At 36.8% G+C, this 18,605-nt stretch overlaps 2 protein-coding genes across 6 annotated transcripts; one reads left to right on the top strand and one right to left on the bottom strand.

Moving 5' to 3' along the window:
* Nucleotides 1-4,655: 4,655 nt before the first annotated feature.
* Nucleotides 4,656-8,983, top strand: LOC113706374 (probable protein phosphatase 2C 22). Of its 5 annotated transcripts, none has more exons than XM_027228268.2 (4): nucleotides 4,656-5,180; nucleotides 5,993-6,196; nucleotides 7,221-7,432; nucleotides 8,120-8,983. In XM_027228268.2, the coding sequence occupies exons 1-4, from the start codon at nucleotides 5,004-5,006 to the stop codon at nucleotides 8,682-8,684; spliced, it is 1,158 nt and encodes a 385-aa protein (XP_027084069.1). In that variant the 5' UTR covers nucleotides 4,656-5,003; the 3' UTR covers nucleotides 8,685-8,983. The 5 variants fall into 5 exon arrangements, with proteins under 5 accessions (XP_027084069.1, XP_027084068.1, XP_027084067.1 ...); XM_027228267.2 differs by having other exon boundaries at nucleotides 5,990-6,196; XM_027228266.2 differs by having other exon boundaries at nucleotides 4,657-5,198.
* Nucleotides 8,984-9,176: 193 nt separating this feature from the next.
* Nucleotides 9,177-16,819, bottom strand: LOC113706373 (pleiotropic drug resistance protein 1-like). Its single transcript, XM_027228264.2, has 24 exons — nucleotides 16,076-16,819; nucleotides 15,802-15,922; nucleotides 15,634-15,722; nucleotides 15,472-15,556; nucleotides 15,230-15,389; nucleotides 15,053-15,129; nucleotides 14,881-14,934; nucleotides 14,705-14,795; nucleotides 14,048-14,349; nucleotides 13,662-13,943; nucleotides 13,233-13,549; nucleotides 12,892-13,052; nucleotides 12,688-12,791; nucleotides 12,423-12,579; nucleotides 12,267-12,323; nucleotides 12,012-12,175; nucleotides 11,575-11,907; nucleotides 11,199-11,489; nucleotides 11,033-11,116; nucleotides 10,818-10,951; nucleotides 10,382-10,609; nucleotides 10,091-10,262; nucleotides 9,685-9,939; nucleotides 9,177-9,589 (listed from the first exon to the last, which is right to left on the bottom strand). Exons 1-24 carry the CDS (start codon nucleotides 16,399-16,401, stop codon nucleotides 9,332-9,334), a joined length of 4,302 nt encoding a protein of 1,433 aa, XP_027084065.2. The 5' UTR covers nucleotides 16,402-16,819; the 3' UTR covers nucleotides 9,177-9,331.
* Between the last annotated feature and the right edge of the window lie 1,786 nt (nucleotides 16,820-18,605).

Genomic DNA, 18,605 nt, shown 5'->3' with positions numbered 1-18,605 from the left:
CTTTTCTTTTCACTTTTGTTCGCCTGGGGCTAACGGCCAGGCATTGAATATTCTTACGGATTGCATCTGGGCTCCGTAGAACGGAGACCCCTTTTTACCTTTTTGCCTTTGACTCTTCTAAATTCGGTGAGATTACTCTTGTGCTTTTCCAAGTCTTTGGAAATCAATTGAATGTATTCAATTAATTTACGCGGGATTGGCACGATGAGGAGCGGCTAATTTCCTCCTCTACCCAAAGGGTGACGCAAGGGCGCGGTCCATAATATCTGTGAGATCTAATCGAATCTTTATTATTTCTCCCAATTTATTGCTATTCGTGTGTTTCCTGAATTAATTGTTCATGGGTATTTGATTAATTGAATATCAGCGGCCGGGTATTTGATTTAATTTAATATCCTACTGCCACGTTAATTAAATAGAATCCGTAATTGTTCATTTAATTGACACCTCGTAGCAACCACCATAATTGGTTTTGTGATGGGGAAACGCAAGATCTAACTTAAATAAACCCTCTTAGCGTGTTTATTGGTTAGGGTTGGGTTCTTCTAACTTTAATGCAATTGGGTAATTAAATTCCTACGGTCGTACTTAGGGTTGTTATCTGGTTAGGGAAGCAGTCAATGGTCGTACCTTGACTGTCGAAAAGGTAAGGAAGAATTGGTTGTCAGAGCTTATTGATAACTATAACCAACCTAGTGATGAATAGATGAAATATCTTTGCATCGATGATCATTTAATTGGACCGTGCCTGAGCAGTTGATCCTTTGGGTGAAATTTTGTTGATTGCTATTTTAGTGAATTGTGCTCTGTGAGTTAGTTTTGAATTTTGTTTGTTTTATTTTATTTTACTTTTATTTGCCTCCTATTGAAAATCCCCCAATTTCGTTCTACTAATTTGGAAAGAAATAATTTCCTACCTGCTCCCTGTGGAATCGACCCTACTTGCCATTGTATGCAAAATTAATATTTTTATAGACGAATCCGGTATATCGGATCAAGCAAACTCTTCGGGAACAGGGTGAATCAAGTAACCCATTGCACACCTAGGATCCCTGCTCCAGTACTTGGATTCGTTTTATAATTGAGGTGGTAATTAGGACTTTTTAGTAATTATTATTGCACAGGTTCGGCACCTGTCAAACTTCTCTTGTTGAAGATCTTCTTGAAACTTTTGATGTGAGGAGTTATATCATTGTCCGCTTCCATGTTTTCATTACCCATGAAGGATGGGTTATCCCCCATTTGAGATGCTTTAAAAGCTATGCCTCTCTTATACATTCTTGCATTTTCTTCCTCTTGCACTTTGAATTTCAGCTTTAATTCATAAGATGTTAGGGAATTTACAAGAGATTCAATGGACATAGAATTTAAATCCTTTACCTCTTCTATAGCATTTATTTTATTTTCCCATTCTTTTGGCAAGGCATTCAAAATCTTTCTATTTTTCTCACCCAAAGAATATTCTTTTCCAAACAATTTAAGATCTTCAATAATGTCACAAAATTTACTACACATCTTATCAACATTTTCAAGAGGATGCATTTTGAAAAATTCATATTGAGAAACAAGCAAAGATTTCTTTTGTTCTTTAATATTTTGGTTATTTTCATGAAATACACACAATTTATCCCAAATATCTTTAGCTGATTTACAATTTTTAATCCTATTAGATTCATTTACATTAATGCATTGTACAATATACACATGGTCTTGGTATTCAAAGAAATGTATCTCTTGTCTTTTTCATTCAATTCTTGTCTAGTCTTTAATCTACTCAAATTGGTGGTAGAGTCAACTATTCTAGCTTCATAAGGACCATCTTCTACCATATACCATAATTCAATATAAACGGATTGTAAGAAAATCATCATTCTTTGTTTCCACATGCTAAAATGAGAACCATTAAACATAGGTGGTCTATCAATAGATTACCCTTCTAAAAAAGAAACTTTTATGGTTGCCATGATCTTTACTCTAAGCGGTTAACCTTGATCAAAAGAGACCAAGCTCTGATACCAATTGTAAGGCCCGGTGCAACCCAATGAGTACAAACAATTTCACAATGATGCACAAAGATATATCAAATTTAAGCACAATAAAGAAAACTTAATTAAAGAGAAAAGATAAGAAATGCAAACCAAATATCAATCCAATAGCCTCTTCAAAAGATGGCGATGCTAACCAAGATGTACAAGTGAAGGCTCACTCCTTCCTCACCCCAAACACTCTTTGGTTGAGCCAAGGAGTTTTACAACTATTCTAGTTAACCCTCAACAACCTACACTTGAAAGATCACTCATCCAATTAAGAACTATTTTATACAAATGAGGCAACCTTCACCAAGGTTTTACCACTTCAAGTGATAGGTTCACCTTCACCAAGGTTTTACTCCTCCTAGAGAGTAAACTTCACTTGAGCAACCTCACAACCCAACTTTCCCAACCCCTTATACAACCAACAAAGAATCTTTCTACTCAAAAATCTCATTTGTAAGCTTGTATTTTGTGTTGGCAAAAGTCCCTTGTCTTCTTGTGCTTTGGGGTTTTTATAGAAGGTGAGAAATGGCTCCAAAAGGCTCTCCAACGGTCAAATATTAAATGCTGTCAAAACTAGCCGTTGGCCTGTCGGACGTCCGAACCACCTGTCGGACGTCCGAACCCTGCTTCCGAACGTCGTCAGAGAGTCATCAAATCTTTGCGAAATTTCTCGGACGTCCGATGCGATCGATGTGCGTCCGAGGCGTGCGTCCGATCCTTCCGGACGTCCGATGCTTCCTCACGAGCGTCCGACAGAGTTTCCTTCTTGATGTTCTTCATCCTTTCGGACGTCCGATAGCTTCCTTTCGGACGTCCGACATGAGTGCCCTATTTTTGCTTCTTCTTTTGTGCCACAAGAATCTGTTCTAACAAATTGCTCACATAAAAACATTAGCCCAAATCTACATTTTGGTTTGTTAATCATCAAAACCAAGGATTGATCGACCAAGGTCAACAACATTTGAAAGGTGAAATTTTTGTCCACTAAACTGCTTATACCTAGAAAGTATTAAAGCGATTTTATATGGGTAAGGCACATACATTAAGTATCCAATGGTCGTCAGATCACTAAATCCTACTAAGAATCCTTTTAGACCGCAAAATGAAAATGAAAAAATACTTAGTGCTGAAGTACCATACTCAGTGCAATTGGAGCATTAATGTATCTTGCTAATTGTACAAGATCTGATATATCATTTGTAGTAAATTTATTTGTAAGATTTAGTTCTTCGTCTATAAGATGACATTGGATGGTATTAAACATATTTTTCGCTATCTCCAAAGAATCGTTGATCTTGGTTTATTTTATTTAAGTAATTCGAAACCTGAATTGCTTAGTTATGCTGATGTTAGGTATTTATCTGACCCACATAAAATAAGATCTCAAACTAGTTATTTAGTTACATGTGACGGTACAACTGTTTCTTGGTGATCTACAAAGCAATTATTAGCCGTCACTTCATTGAATCATGCTGAAATAATAGCAATTTATGAGACCAGTCGAGATTGTGTTTGGCTAAATCAATAATCCATTACATCCGGAAGAGTTGTGGATTATCCTCCGAGAAAGAAAATCCTCCATCTATATTATATGAAGATAATGCAACTTGTATAGTTCAATTGAAAGGATGATATATTAAAGGAGACATGACGAAACTTATTTCATCAAAATTCTTCTTATACTCATGATTTGTAAAAGAATGGTGAAATTGATGTACAATAAATCCGATCAAATAATAATTTGGCAGCTTTATTTTACCAAGACATTGCTGATTGCGACATTTGAAAAATTAGTGTAAAATATTGGAATGCGTCAGCTAAAAGATTTCAAATAATGCTTTGCATGAGGGGGAGAAATTAACACACAAAAATAGTATACTCTTTTCCTTTACTAGGGTTTTTATCCCACTGGAATTTTCACTAATAAGATTTTAATGAAACTTATGCTTTGTATAATGGACGTCCAAGGAGAGTGTTATGAAACAACAAAAGATGTGGATGTCCATTTGTATTCCTAAAAAAATTAATTTATGAATCCTCTATAAGATTCATTCGTACATTGAATAAAGGAGATATACTGGATGGACCATTTCAGTTCATGGAGCTATTCAATTGATGTATTTTTTTTTGGTCACACAAGTATATCCCAGCATTTTTGCCGGACTAATTTGCTGATGCTGTATAGAGCCCCGCCCAAGGATGCACATCAAGATTCGAACTGGTGACCTATGGGATACTATCGCATATGATCACCAACAGGATGTACTTGAAATACTAAATTCATGAATAAACATTTAATAGAATTCATGTACCTTTGATTTTGTAATATCTATATAAAAATGTATCTTGTTACCTCTTGTAACAACTTTCATCAGTTGAAATAATAAGAAAATTATTCCCTATTTTCTCTATTTCTTTATCTAATATTTCAATCACCGTTATAATAGTTTATTTTATTAGTTTTAAATACTTCATTAGATTTATTTTTGCCAGCTGTCGGATATAAATACTTCATAAGATTCTTTTTGTCAAACTGTCCGAATCTCGTGTTTCACGCAATCCCATCAAATTAAATACTAAATAAATATCTCACCGGAAAAATTCCTAAAAATCAGACACATGTAAGATCGTCCTACCTCACACGACACCGTTTCGCCACGTCCGCGCCCTTTCTACCCAACAACTCCTAACGGCACATCCACCCTTTCCCAATTTTCCAAATCTTCTTTCCATAACTTTCCGCCTATAGATACACTGTATCTATAGATTTCCCTATATGCCAAACCCTACTCTAAACCCTAGCTATACCCCTTTCTTAATTATAACTTAAATCCATCGAAAAAATTGGCAAAATTTGGAAAGCCCTGGTTATTCTAGTCTAATTGAACTAAAAAATTATCTTTGTGTTTTCTTTTTGATTTCTATTTAATTGGTGATTAGGGTTTTTGGAAATGGTTGAAAATCAGAATGGAGGAGGGCAAAAATAATTGTAACATAGTTAATGTCGGCAATGGTGATGGTAAAAGTAAGGAGAATGGGATCTCCGGCAGTGAAGGCCGCCCGCCCAACCCTCTGGCGGCCGTCTACCGCCAGTGCTTGAGTTCCGGCGACCCTCTTGGCGACGCTTCTTGTAAGAAGTCCCTGGTTCGACATCCTTCCTTGGTAAAAAAAAAAGAACAGAAGAGAAAATTTTGAAGTTTTCGTTTTGAATTGCTGTTCTCCTTGTTTAAAAATTTAATCTTTTTTGTTTTGAATGTACTTCCTGTGTTTCTGGCTTTACAACTTGATTTTTTTTTCTATTAGGTTTCCTTGGTAAAGAAAAAAAGAGGAGAAAATTTTGAAATTTTCTTCTTGTTTAAAAATTTTGTCTTTTTGGATGTATTTTCTGTGTTTCTGGCTTTGCAATTGGATTCCTATTTGTTTCCATTTTTCCTTTTAGGTTTTCTGTTAGTTAGTTGATGAATCTGAACTAAAATACGTGACTTTTGTTGATACATCATGAGTTCTGATTTGAGTTTTCTTTCTTTCTTTCTTTTTTATTAACAAAAGATTAAGACATATTGTTAATGCAGATGCAGGAGTAGAATAGTTAAGTGATGGTAGTAGGCCAGACCAAATCTTGTTGTATTTTTTATTGTACTGTACTGGATTAGGTAAAAGGACGTATGGGAATTTTAAGGTTGAAGAGATTTAAGGCTTGTGATGCTTTTCTTTTAATAGTTTGTTCTGATAATACCTTTTCCTTTTTGCTGGATATATTAAGGTTGCTAGGTTTTTATGGAACTATCGATACATTATAGTTCACCCCTTCTTTATTTTTGAGTGAGTTACAATTTTTGAAATTGTCCTTTAATTGACCATTAACTTGTATGTAATTTTGCTTTATTTCTTTTTGTTGGTCTTGATTGTAAACTCCTTTGAATTTACATTGATGGTTTTTGATGGGACTGTAGCAGGTCAAGACAAGGATGTTGGATATATCTGTAGAAGGACTTAATATAAATGATTGTCCAGCAGATTATGTTCCTAGTCTTCGCTCTGGTGCATGGTCAGACATTGGTGTTCGCTCCTCAATGGAGGATGTGGTTGTTCGTGCTGACAATTTTGTGCATCATTATGGGTTGAAGGATTCTGACCAAGGGCCTAGTGCCTTCTATGCGGTAATTTTCTTCTTTTGGTATAGTTAAGCCTTTGTTATTTTTGTGAACATCTTGGTAACAACTAGTAGCTATGACAACTTTCATAAGGTACTTTATTTGATTACTAACACTCATTGTGTATGTGGATTGTTTTCTCCTTTGTTTTGTAAGCCAACCTTTTGTGATTGATATGTTCTTTGTTTGCGATGCTAACCATATGGTAATCACCCTTGGATTTCCTGCATACAGAAAAGGTTGAAAAATTGCTTGCTGAAAAATTATTTAGGTCTGCTTTGTATGATACAATGCATGCTAATGTTTAAGCATGTTATGTATGTTATTTCTTCAAAGATTAATGCACAACAAACTATTGTTGATTCATCCTGTAATGCACTACATGAACTAGCTGGCAAAAATTGCACGAAGAAAGTCAATGTGAATCAGTTTGGACAACCTTTTTGTTACTTGAGTTATTTGAGTGCATTCCTGACTGTCGATGCCTACTAGAGATGAGCTGTTATGGCAGAAAATTGTTTGTCCAAAAAGTACTTTAACCTCTTGTAAGAAATTATGGATTCGAGGTAGACAATTGCGTTATGGATCTCTAGAGTCAATATACCTCCTTTGAGATTTATAGTGCTTCAAATTTGAATTCTATGCCGCTTCGTGAAGAGGGAATTTGTTGCAAGAGAATATATATCCTTCATACAGTGAAGGAGCTCTGCGGGAACTAAATTGGAAGCAGCAGGAGATGATTATAACTTTACAACGAAAGAACAATGTGTTGTTCATTATGTTGTACGCCAAATTTTTGCTTGGCCTTGAAGACGAAGCCAACTATTTTATCCAGTGAACTTGCTAAAAAAGAACAGGACAAGAATAACAGTCTGATATTGTATGAAATTAAGTACGTTTTCAATTGGGACATATTGCTTTGGCCTACTGGATATAAGTTTATTAATGTTATTATGGCAATCTTTTCTGTGGTTATGATCTGGTGTATGACTGAGTTGCTAATTTTTAATATTCTCTTTGGTTGTTCAAGGTTTTTGATGGACATGGTGGGAAGCATGCAGCTGATTTTGCATGTGATCATTTACCAAGGTTCATTGCAGAGGATGAACACTTCCCTAGGGAGATTGAGAGGGTTATTTCATCAGCATTCCTGCAAACTGATAATGCTTTTGCTGAAGCTTGCTCTTTGGATGATGGTCTTGCCTCTGGTACAACTGCTTTGGCAGCTCTTGTTATTGGGAGGTTAGAATTTATATACTGATTGATAATTTTTACAGATGTTGGATACCAGAATGAACATGTAATTTTTTAGTCTAATAGCATCAGAACCTTATGATTTTCTGCTGACAGACTGTGAATGCTAATCCATGGGCAGTAACTTGAAGATGCACGAGCTTTATGTGTGTTTGGAGATAGTGTTATATGTGAATGGTTATCACCATAAATTTGCTGTGTGAATTGTCCAGAATATTTGCCATTACTCTTAATTTCTGGTTAAGGTATCACAAACAGATGTAGTCAGGGGACATTTTTGCATCAAATATAAAGTCGGAAAAAAAGATGGGCGTGAACTTGGTGAGCCTGTCATCTAAGTTTGCATAAGTCTGAACTTGATCTCTTGGTACATTTTGCAAGAGGTTTTATAAGGTTTTGCCATTAGCTTCACGAGTTAACAAATATTTACCAATTCAGCTCAGCTATGGGACAAGCCAAATTGGTTTTTTTCACCCTTTGGTGTATGTGGCACTTGTCCGTTTTGGTTTTTTTTTTGATATCCTAATACCTAATGGTTTTGTGAAACATATGATTTCTAATATTAAGAGCATATTGCTGGCGCAAGTTTGTGTTTTGGAGGTTTTGCTGCTCTACTTGTTTCTAAATTTCTTACGGCTGACTTGTTTCTGTTTTTTTATTGAATTTGGTATGTAGTTCATTGGTGGTGGCAAATGCCGGAGATTGCCGAGCAGTTCTTTGTCGTCGGGGTAAAGCAATTGAGATGTCAAGGGACCACAAACCTCTTTGCTCCAAGGAGAAAAAGCGTATTGAAGCTTCTGGAGGATATGTATATGATGGATACCTCAATGGACAGCTCAATGTTGCTCGTGCTTTGGGTGACTGGCACTTGGATGGGATGAAAGGCAGTAATGGTAGCCCTCTCAGTGCAGAGCCTGAACTTATGAACACTATACTGACAGAGGAGGATGAGTTTCTTATCATTGGCTGCGATGGAATCTGGGATGTCTTTATGAGTCAAAATGCCGTGGACTTTGCTCGTCGAAGGCTTCAAGAGCACAATGATCCAGCGATGTGCAGCAAGGACCTTGTTGATGAGGCTTTGAAGAGAAAGAGTGGAGACAATTTAGCTGTAGTTGTAGTATGTTTCCAGCCACGGCCACCTCCTAACTTGATTGTTCCCCGAGGGAGAGTACATAGGAGTATATCTGCCGAAGGTCTAAAGGAATTGCAAACTTTCTTGGATCAATTGGATGCATGAGATGGTGGTGAAGGTGTCCTTATTCTCATCTTTCTGCCTCCCTCTCACCCTTCCCCCTCCCCTTCCCTTCCATATTTTTACATCTAAACCAGTCTTTTTTGGCTTTATTTCCTCTCTATTTCTCAGTCTATGGATTTTACTTTGTTTAATGTACCTGTTAGGTTATGTGAGAGGATTTATCGTCCAACTGTAACATATGCGGCAGGAACACAATTTTTGTTGTTTATTTCCCCTCGAGCACACATTGTGTTTAAGTTAGTGATCTTCAGGATACATTGATAATGGAATTTGTTTGAACATTTTGTGGAGTCTTTTTGCTAGCATCTTCGTGCTATGGAGTCATAAATACCTATCCTATGTCTTTGTAACTGTGAGTAATTGCCATGGATTTAACGTGCTGAATTCTGCAGATAGTGCATCATTGTACACTAGCATTTAGCATAGTGGACTTGTACATGCCTTCCTAAAGCACACGGGTTTTACACAAACAAATTAATGCAGAAGAAACCTTTTCTCCAATTGTATTAGATTTGCTACGTCAGTGCCATTCATTACTCTTTCATTTCTTTACCAACAACCATTTCAAGTACTAGCAAAACCTGTTCAACAAATGTCAAGCTGTGGGAGTTACCTCAACCCTTTAACTCTTACCTTTTCTGAAAGTTAAATAGCTTGATGGAGATGGCAAATATGAAGCCGAAAAGCACTGCAAATCCAACAATGATTACTGCAACATAACCCAAGAAGTCATGTCTGAATCCGAAGTAGCTCCTAATGAAGTCTTCCACTCTGTCACCTGTATCAAGCTCCTCTTTTATGTCTCCGAATTGTGAAGCAACTAAGCCATACAAAGTCCAGGAGACAGGACAGAGGTAATAGTACCACCTCCACCACACTGGAATTCTCTGCAGTCAACAACAAAATGAATCGAATCAATTCCTTATTTTTTGCTTGCTTCTTCTTCTTCTTCTTTTGAAATAAGACTTGTTAAAGATTATACCGTTCGAGGAATTATAAATCCTGAGAAAAGGTTCCATATTGCGTAAAAGGCTGATGAAACTACTGCAGCAATATTCTGGTTGGGTGTTACCGCCACTGACATCATCCCATAGAATGTGTAGTATAACAAGGTAATGTACATGAAAAACAGATACCAAAAGAACTTGGTAGCTGTCCATTGGAATCCAATCATTGCATATACAATAGCTCCATAGCTGAATGCTTGAACGAGAATGTAAGGCAGCTCAATCACCATCTGCAGAAAACAAGCATTTGATGAATGCAAAAAATGGTTTTAAGTCGATCTAATTTTTTGATGAAAAAAAGCTCGGATAATCTTGGCAAGCCAATACAGGTATCTTTCAGACTTGCTAGACCGGACACGGTCGAAGCTATAAAAGTGATACCTGTGCAAGAGCATGTGGCACAGCCGAATACATTCCGGCAGCTCTTTCCCTGTAAAAGACTGTTCTCTCAGTGGCTACAATTGGTTGAACTGATGTAGAATTTAGTATACCGATAAACAGAACGGCCGCATACATGGAGCCCATTGCATTAAAGAGATCTTGTCTTTTTTTCCTGCAATTTTATGTACCGAAAAATTGGAAATGTTAAATTCAGAATCAACTATTTATTCAACAATGGAGATCTCTGGGTGATAGTACTGACACTGATTGTTTAACTCTTGTGATGTTTACCTTTTAGTGCCAAGATCCCAGAATATTGTTCCAAACATTAAGGCAATGATTACTGTGTAAAAAAGTCTGACTGCTGAGTATCTTGGATTTCGCCAGTATGACCAGTGCTGCTTCCAGAGGCTAGCAAGGAATTGGTTGTAAAAGGGCTGGGGATACTGAGTAGGGAAGTATAATTCTTTAGAACCAGGGGCAGGTTTACTCAGTTCCTCTATTAATGCTTTGTTCCTCCTGATTCACCAAAGAGTAATTATCAGCAAGCAATGAATGTTGAGCCACTTAGTATAAAGATACAACTTCTCATCTAATCCCAAGTATGAACCCAATTACCTGAATAAAGATGCAAGATTGAGTTATGTATCTAGTGCTGTATTTGTGCAGATTCCCAAGTATGCACCAAATTAAGTGATTATCCATAGAAATTCTGAGAGAAGCCTACCTATACAGTTCAGAGTTCTTGTACAGCTGTGCGAAATCAATTCCAAGAGCAGCTTCCTGTGCAATTGATGTCACCTCCAACATCCAAGTCGCAGGGTTATAACCATCTTTTATTTTGCTGACTCGATTAATCCCCTAAAACAAACAGAAATCAACTATAGAAACAAAATGCTCTCTTAGATGGCAGAATATTTCAAATGTCATGTGGATCATCACCTCAAAATATTTGATGAGATTAGATGAATGGCGTCCTAGTTGGCCAACGTATATTTCTTCTCCTCCTCGTTTTAGGAGAATCAGCTGCAAGAGCACAATAATAGAACTTTATGATTCCTTTCAAGCTTATAGATGAAAACAATACCTGGATCCAATTACCATTCACCTCATCAAAAGCATCAAAGATGTCAATGCTTGGCTGATGGATAGTGCACACAACAGTTCGGCCTGTATCAACCGTGTTTCTTACTGTTCTCATCACTATGGCAGCTGCCCTTGCATCCAGCCCTGAAGTTGGCTCATCCATGAATATTATGGATGGATTGGCCACTAGTTCAACCGCAATAGTTAACCTCTTTCGTTGCTCAGTTGAAAGACCATTTACTCCTGGCAAACCAACTAGTGCTTCTCTAAGTGGAGTCAGCTCCACGAGCTTCATGACTTCTTCAATGAATGTCTGAAATTTCAAGTAGAAACAACAATAGTTAATAGTCTGTATAAGTAGATCCATCTATCCATTACATACTGCAAATCAGGATCACCTTTCTGGCTTCAGCATCGATGTCAGGAGGCAGTCGAAGCCATGCTGAGTATTGCAAGGACTCGTGGACAGTAACATGAGGAGAGTGAATGTCAAATTGCTCACAGTATCCTGCTACACGAGTGAATGTTTCTTGTTTCTTTGGATAACCTGATATAGTAATTGTTCCTTCAATATATCCTCCTGTTTTTCTACCGGCTAATACATCCATCAGGGTAGTTTTTCCAGCCCCACTAACGCCCATTAAAGCTGTTAGAATCCCCGGTCTAAAAGCTCCACTGACACCCTTCAAGAGAAGTAGCCGATCCTCAGATATACCACGAGTTTTCATTTCCTGCAAGTATAGCATGATTTGGTTACGTACGAGCCAGAAATGACAAGAAGTCTATAAAATTTAATAACAATTTCATGAAAAACATATGACATGATTCCTGATACCTGCGGCATATCTACTGCATATCTTAAATCGTTGAAGGTCATAGCAAGAGGTTCAAAGGGAATAACCATTCCCTTCTTCTTGCTTCTATCACCTTCATCAGGATTGCCTATTCCAGGAGACTTCAACCTGGATGACATGCTTTTTGGAGCATCTGTACTGGTTTCTGCATTGGTTGGATTGAATGCGTTAGAAGATACAAGATCTAGCAACAGGAAGATGACTTCTTGATTGATGATGATACTGTTCTAATTTACCAGCACTACTGTTCGGTTTTTCTTCCAAAGATAGTACCGCCTGATGTTTTCCGATTGCTGCATGAATCATTTAATTGTTCACACAAACATGTTTAAAAGATTTAAACTTTGTCATAAAAAGGAGTAAATTTGAATTTGATTTCACTCAATACTGACGGTTGAGGTATGTAAGAGCCAAAGTGTTCAGGAAATTGAAGAGGAACACATATCCAAAAACGGCTCCTACTCCTATCCAATACCACCGTGCTTCTGGAAAAACACCACGAGACTTTAAGACTGAAACACCTAGTGGCTCCCTGAAACCTTCAGGAACCTGTAAAAGAATTACTCTCACAAGATTAGATCAGCAGAGGAGACCCATTTTGCAGTCCATCTATTCCATCCCTCTGTGCAAGACTGAAGTTGGTTCAAGGATGCTTACATGTCTCCAACTGTTTCCTAGAAATTCATTTACAGAAATAGCATTCTGCCCGTACATCAAAGGTGAGATCCAGTAACCCCATATCCACCAAGCTTTGATGTCATCTGAACAATAAACACATTGTTTCTCATGGAATCCTATATACAGCAGCAAGATGGAAAGTACAACGAAGACATAATTTATTCCCTATGTGTAACTTTATACCTCTTGATAGAATGAATCCTCCTAGGACAAGTACAGCAAGTATTGTGAATGCTCCAAAGGTGTTTGCAACTATCATGTCTCTTCCTAGTGCAGCCATAAAGCGAAAGAGTGCTAAGGACATCTGGTGAATGCAGATGAGAAGAATAAACTGTCTGAAAAACCTGCCCACACAATCAGACAGTCACTTAAATTGTTTCATTCATCTAGTCTTTTGTACTAGCTTTTCTACAGGGTCTTTTTGCCATATTAAGTCCTTGGAACCTACAAAGATTGGACATCAAAGGAGAAGAAAAGGTAGTGCAACCACAATCCATATCGAGGGAGTTGTTTTCTGTGCTCACCTTCCACCATCAGGATCAAATCCAACAACGTAATAAGTCAAAGATATCCAAATGGCAATTTGAACAAGTGTAATTGGGAACTTGAGGATCCACGTAGGAATAGAATATGCCCATGCAGGGAAGAAGAGAAGGTCTCGTTGCTTGTAGAAAACAGGAAGCTTCAAAATACTGAGGGAAAGCTCTGAGAATGCATTGAACATGATTGCATATAAAGTGAAAAACAGGGCCCCCATGTAAATTCCACCATCTGTTATGGTACTTTTGTGCATCTCAGTTCGCAGAAATATAGTCATGAAGATCATTGCAATCAAAATAAGCTGACATGTAAATAAAATACAGTTAGCAAAGTCTTGTTCAAGCAAATGGAAATTATAGGTTCTATCATTCTGATGTCCATTGACAACAAGAAAACATTTATGGATAACTTACTTGTGCCATCTTGAATATGTGGACAAATGCATTCCTCTTCATGAGTAGGAATTCTCTGGATGCACAGGCCCTCAGAAGCTCCATCCTGCCAACTCCATACTTTTCAGTTGTCAGAGCAGCAGGATGTCCTTTTGATTTATCAAAAGGAACGGTAAGTTCATCATGTAGTTTACTTCCAACATGGAATGATTGAAATGCTTCTGAGAATTGTCTAGCAGAAACAAAATTGTAAGGCTCATCTCTGCGTATCCAGTATTGTTCTTGATCTTTCTTCGAAGTTACCTACATTTCCAGTCAAAAAAAGTATGTAAAGAGGAATATCCAGCATCTTTCCTGGCTACTATTGGCAAAATATATAAGAAACAACTCAGAAGAAGGTAGATTACTTCTTGAAGGAAATCAGCAACTCCTTTTCTCTCAGGGCATTTGAAACCCATGTATTCAAAGAATTCAAGTACATCTTCACGGGGCCCCTGATACACAATTTCACCGTCTGATAGCAGAATTATGTCATCAAATAACTCATAAGTTTCTGGTGGAGGCTGTAAGAGGGAGATGACTGCAGTTCCTCCGAGAATGTGGATGAATTGATTGATTGCATTCACTATCTGAAAAGTTGTTGAACTGTCTAAACCAGTAGATATCTCGTCCATAAATAGTGCCTTAGCTGGTCCGACCAGCATTTCCGCTGCATTAGACAGTACGTTGTGATGAGTTTTGTTGTTCATTCATCCCTTGTTTAAGCACAACAGTTCTACTTGGGGATGAAAAATTAGGCCTGCAACTCTTTTTACAAAAACAAGATGAACTAACACGTTTCCCGTTGCTGTTAGAATCAGAGAACACGGACACTAGTTTCATGAAGGGCTTCTATCTTAAGTGCCAAACCTCCCTCCCATTCCAAATTTTATCACCTTTCACACCATAGTACAAAACAATGCCCGACGATTCAAGAAAAGAGTCGGAAATTGTAGCAATTTTCCTCTTCTTTTACCATTTGGGGTTGGGAAAGCCAAAGCACTGTGTGAGCCTTGTGTCTCTACCTGTTGTCACGCGTTTTTTTTGTCCTCCGGAGATCCCTCGTATCATTTGATCCCCCACCAGTGTATCAGCACAGACATCAAGTCCCAAAATCTGCATCAGTAAAAATAACATTGGAAGTTTTCAAATCTACATATTTGGCATGTGTTTGCTTGGTTACACTAATTTAGTCAATTACCTTCAGAACATACTCAGTTGCAACATGGGACTCTTGCCCTTTGAGGACTAATGACTGCAGGATAAAATTAATACTAGCTTGAGAAAACAGAAGACACAGAACTGGGTGAAAAGCATTGCACAAATCACTTAATGTAATGCAATAAACTAAATTATAGTTGACAAAATATAACCTTCATATATATATCAAGATCAGGGTCTGGCTTAATATTTGCTTCCTTTTCTCTTCTCAAAAGTTCTGCCCCAATTTCTGCCATTTTCCCAATTAAATGAGCCAATTGGAACTCTTTATCTTTTGCAAGTAAAGCTAAAATGTTTTGTGTTTCAATAACTAAGACAATTCCAACAACCTTGACGAGGTCCAACTCCTTGGCATCTTGCAGAAAAGGCTATTGTTTCCCTCACTGTTAGTTCTCCTATATGAAGATCATGCTGACTTATATAGGCTGATGATCTTTGAGGAACAAACCCATTCATTGCGTGGCCATTGTATGTCACAGTTCCAGAAACCTGTGTCACAGTAATGCAAGACTAGTCATCATAAAAAGCAAATTATCAGAATTCAGATGCATGACGATTTCTGTTTCATTACTTTGAGATCAGAATGAAGTTTTCCTGCCAGAGCTAGCAATAGTGTGGTTTTCCCTGAACTTGGAGGGCCTAAGAGCAGTGTCATTCTGCAAATTTATGACATCAAAAATCAGAGGGCAAATTTGAGTTTAAAAGTTTGCCATTTTAATGCTACTATTCTTACCTTCCAGGTTTAACAATTCCACTGACATCACGGAGGATCAGAAAGGGTTTCTTTCTTTTCGGAAGGATATGGAGATAATTTAGGAATCCCTTCACATTTGCAGTGACTTTTAGGAACAGATCAATAATAGAAACATTGAAATGGAATTAATGTTTATAGATGCATCACCTCAAACATATTTACAGAGTAGTTGAATATTGTAGGCAGAGCTCTACTGCCAACATAAGCTTCTGCTTCAACATTTAGATGCTCAAAGCGAACTTCAATAGTTGGAAGCTCAATACCAACTCTACAACCATTTCAGAATCAAAACAACCATATGTACAAAATCATGCATGAAATTTGAAAATAAGGTCAGAAAACATTCATTACTTGTGTGACCAGGAAGCTGAAAGCCACAATAACCCTTTTTTTTTTTTTTTTTTGCATGAAGTTCAATTACCTGTCAATGCGTTCTCTGAACTTCAAAAGAAACCTTTCGTTATCTTCCTCTGCAGTTTTGATCAACCTCTCTACTACACTCCTTTTCTCTAAAGGTCCAAGCTTTCTCACATCAATCTCTCTTTTCTCACCCTCTTCTTCTTCTAGTATGCCAATTCTCAGACGTTTGAATGTTGGAAGTCTCTCTAAAGCAGCCCATTTTAGTGCTGCTTCTTCATCTTCTTCCTCTCGTGTAGACCTCGAAAATTCTTCTATGACTGTGTTTGTCCATAAGTTGGAACTGCTTAGCCTTAAGCTACTGATTCTGAAAGATTCAGCAGTTTCCATTCTAGTGCATGAAACAGCTGCAGAATTTGCCAATCTTAAGTTCAAGAATGTTTACTCAGAAGTTTAGTTGAGATAACTTGAGCTAAAGCTCAGATTCTCTCAGTGACATTCCTACTGCTTATATCTTTATTATCTCTATCCTTGAGGTGAGTTTTGGTGATGGAAGGACAAGCATGCATACATATATATTGATCAAGGGTAGATTACTTTTATCAGGATTTTGACTCTTTTTTTTTTTTTTTTTTCAACTGCATTAAGTTTAGGAATCAAAGGCAATTATTGAAGTGTTTTAGATTTCAAGAATCAAATGCAAAAGACATTTTGGTGGATATGATGTCAATTCATGAACTCAAAGGCAGATGATGGACTTTTTCTGCCATGTTCACTCTACACAAATACAGATCTTTACTTTAGCTCCCACAAGCAAGAAAGAAACCAAACAATGCAGATTAAATATTAGAAAATGGTCATCAAGAAGAGACAGGATTAGAGGAAATATTTGACTTGTATGCTTGGCTACTACATCTGTATTGCGAATCTTAATAATTCATCCCCACTAAAGAAATTAGATACAATTTCAAGAGGAGGGATTAAGATACCTTAATCTTATTCTATAAAGTAAAATAATATTCATGTCAATGTTAGCATTATAATTGTTCACAAATGTCACAGTTTTTAATTAACATTAATGAATCAAATGCTGATCGTTCCTACAAAGCATGCCAACACACCTCGTGATTGGATCTTTTACTACAAAAACTTTGTGGTCTATTTTGGATGTGTATTAAAGTAAAAATAATCCCTGAAAATAGGAGAATGTCTATCTTGAGTCAAACATATTTTGTTTCTCTAATTTTTGCTTTTTCAGTCATTTACGCATTGTTAATAAAATTACATGGGGTTCTATATCACCATTAACTTTCAAAGTAATAGTGTTTAACAAAAGGGCAGCCAAAAAAAAAAGAAAAGAAAAGAGAGTTTCAAAGTAGCCTTTGGTTGATAGTGTAAGTATTAAAACTAATCACTTAGCTAGCCTAATTGTGAACTGTTGTTACTTGATAAATTATAAGTGACGTAACAAAATTTTTGCACAATATGACATATCCATCAAAGAAATATGAGGTAATACAAATCATTCACTCTCAATTAAATATGAAAGAATGATTTTAGATTAAAGAACAATATTTGTAGCCGCCACCACTACCCCACCCATTGTCCTCCATCTTTGTTGCACAATTATTGGGCCTCCACTAATTAAACTTATGAGTGGTATTAAATAAAGAAACACCTATGATTCGTATGGATTAAGTGTTTTTTTTTGGGGGTGTTTTTGAAAATCTACAATGTAACATTGAATTTGAAAAATTTCCTACTATAAATAGTTTGTATGGATTAAGTGTTTTTCAGAATATATTTGGGAGCGTTTAATAAATTTAAAATTTTATTGAGATGTTTTTTAAAATTTATTATTGGGGGAGGGGGGTGATGGCGGTGGAGGAGGGCGAAGAGGCGGACGGTGGTGGTGGTGGATGAAACAAGAGAGATGGTAGGGTTTGCTTTCTTCTTTTTTTTTTTTTTTTTTAAATTTTTTTACTTCGAGTGTTGTTGGAGTATGTTACTGTAGATTCTAAAACAAAAACACGTAATTGGAAACTCCCTAAGCCAAGCAGATTAATCTTTAGTTATCCCCTTAGGCTTTCGACCTCGTTTAATTAGGATTATGCAGAAGAGAATTTGCAGCCCGATGCAACGTCCTAGTTACGCTCTCGTTTGGGGATCCGGTTCTTCTCCTAGTTTCAAGTGATATAAGTACTTTTTGAGTGTTTGGTAGGTATAATTCTATCAAATTAATTACGGGTAGAGTTTTTAATCTTCAAAGCACTCTCAATACAAGATCAAAATTAGTACTTTTAGAATTACCATAACGTTATTAAAAGTAAACAATAAGCTTTGACCATTTCATCGTAAATTCTAAAGAAGTAAATAAAAGGGATAAATATATTTCAAAGTTCAGAATTATATACTATCAAATAAAAAAAGTTCTTTTGCACTATGCATCCAAACAACGTAACTAAACACTTCATAAATATTTTTGCTGAAAATTCTATCGAGTTAAGTGCTTCTCCATAACCAACTATCTCTAGAGGAGTTGACCACCGTATTAATTGTAGGGTGGGAGATCAAGGATTCAAACCTTACTTCCC

The sequence above is a fragment of the Coffea arabica genome, chromosome 8c (genome assembly GCF_036785885.1).
Source record: "Coffea arabica cultivar ET-39 chromosome 8c, Coffea Arabica ET-39 HiFi, whole genome shotgun sequence".
Lineage (NCBI taxonomy): Eukaryota > Viridiplantae > Streptophyta > Magnoliopsida > Gentianales > Rubiaceae > Coffea > Coffea arabica.
The sequence above is the reverse complement of the archived record's forward strand: the minus strand, read 5'-3'. Positions and strand labels throughout refer to the sequence as shown.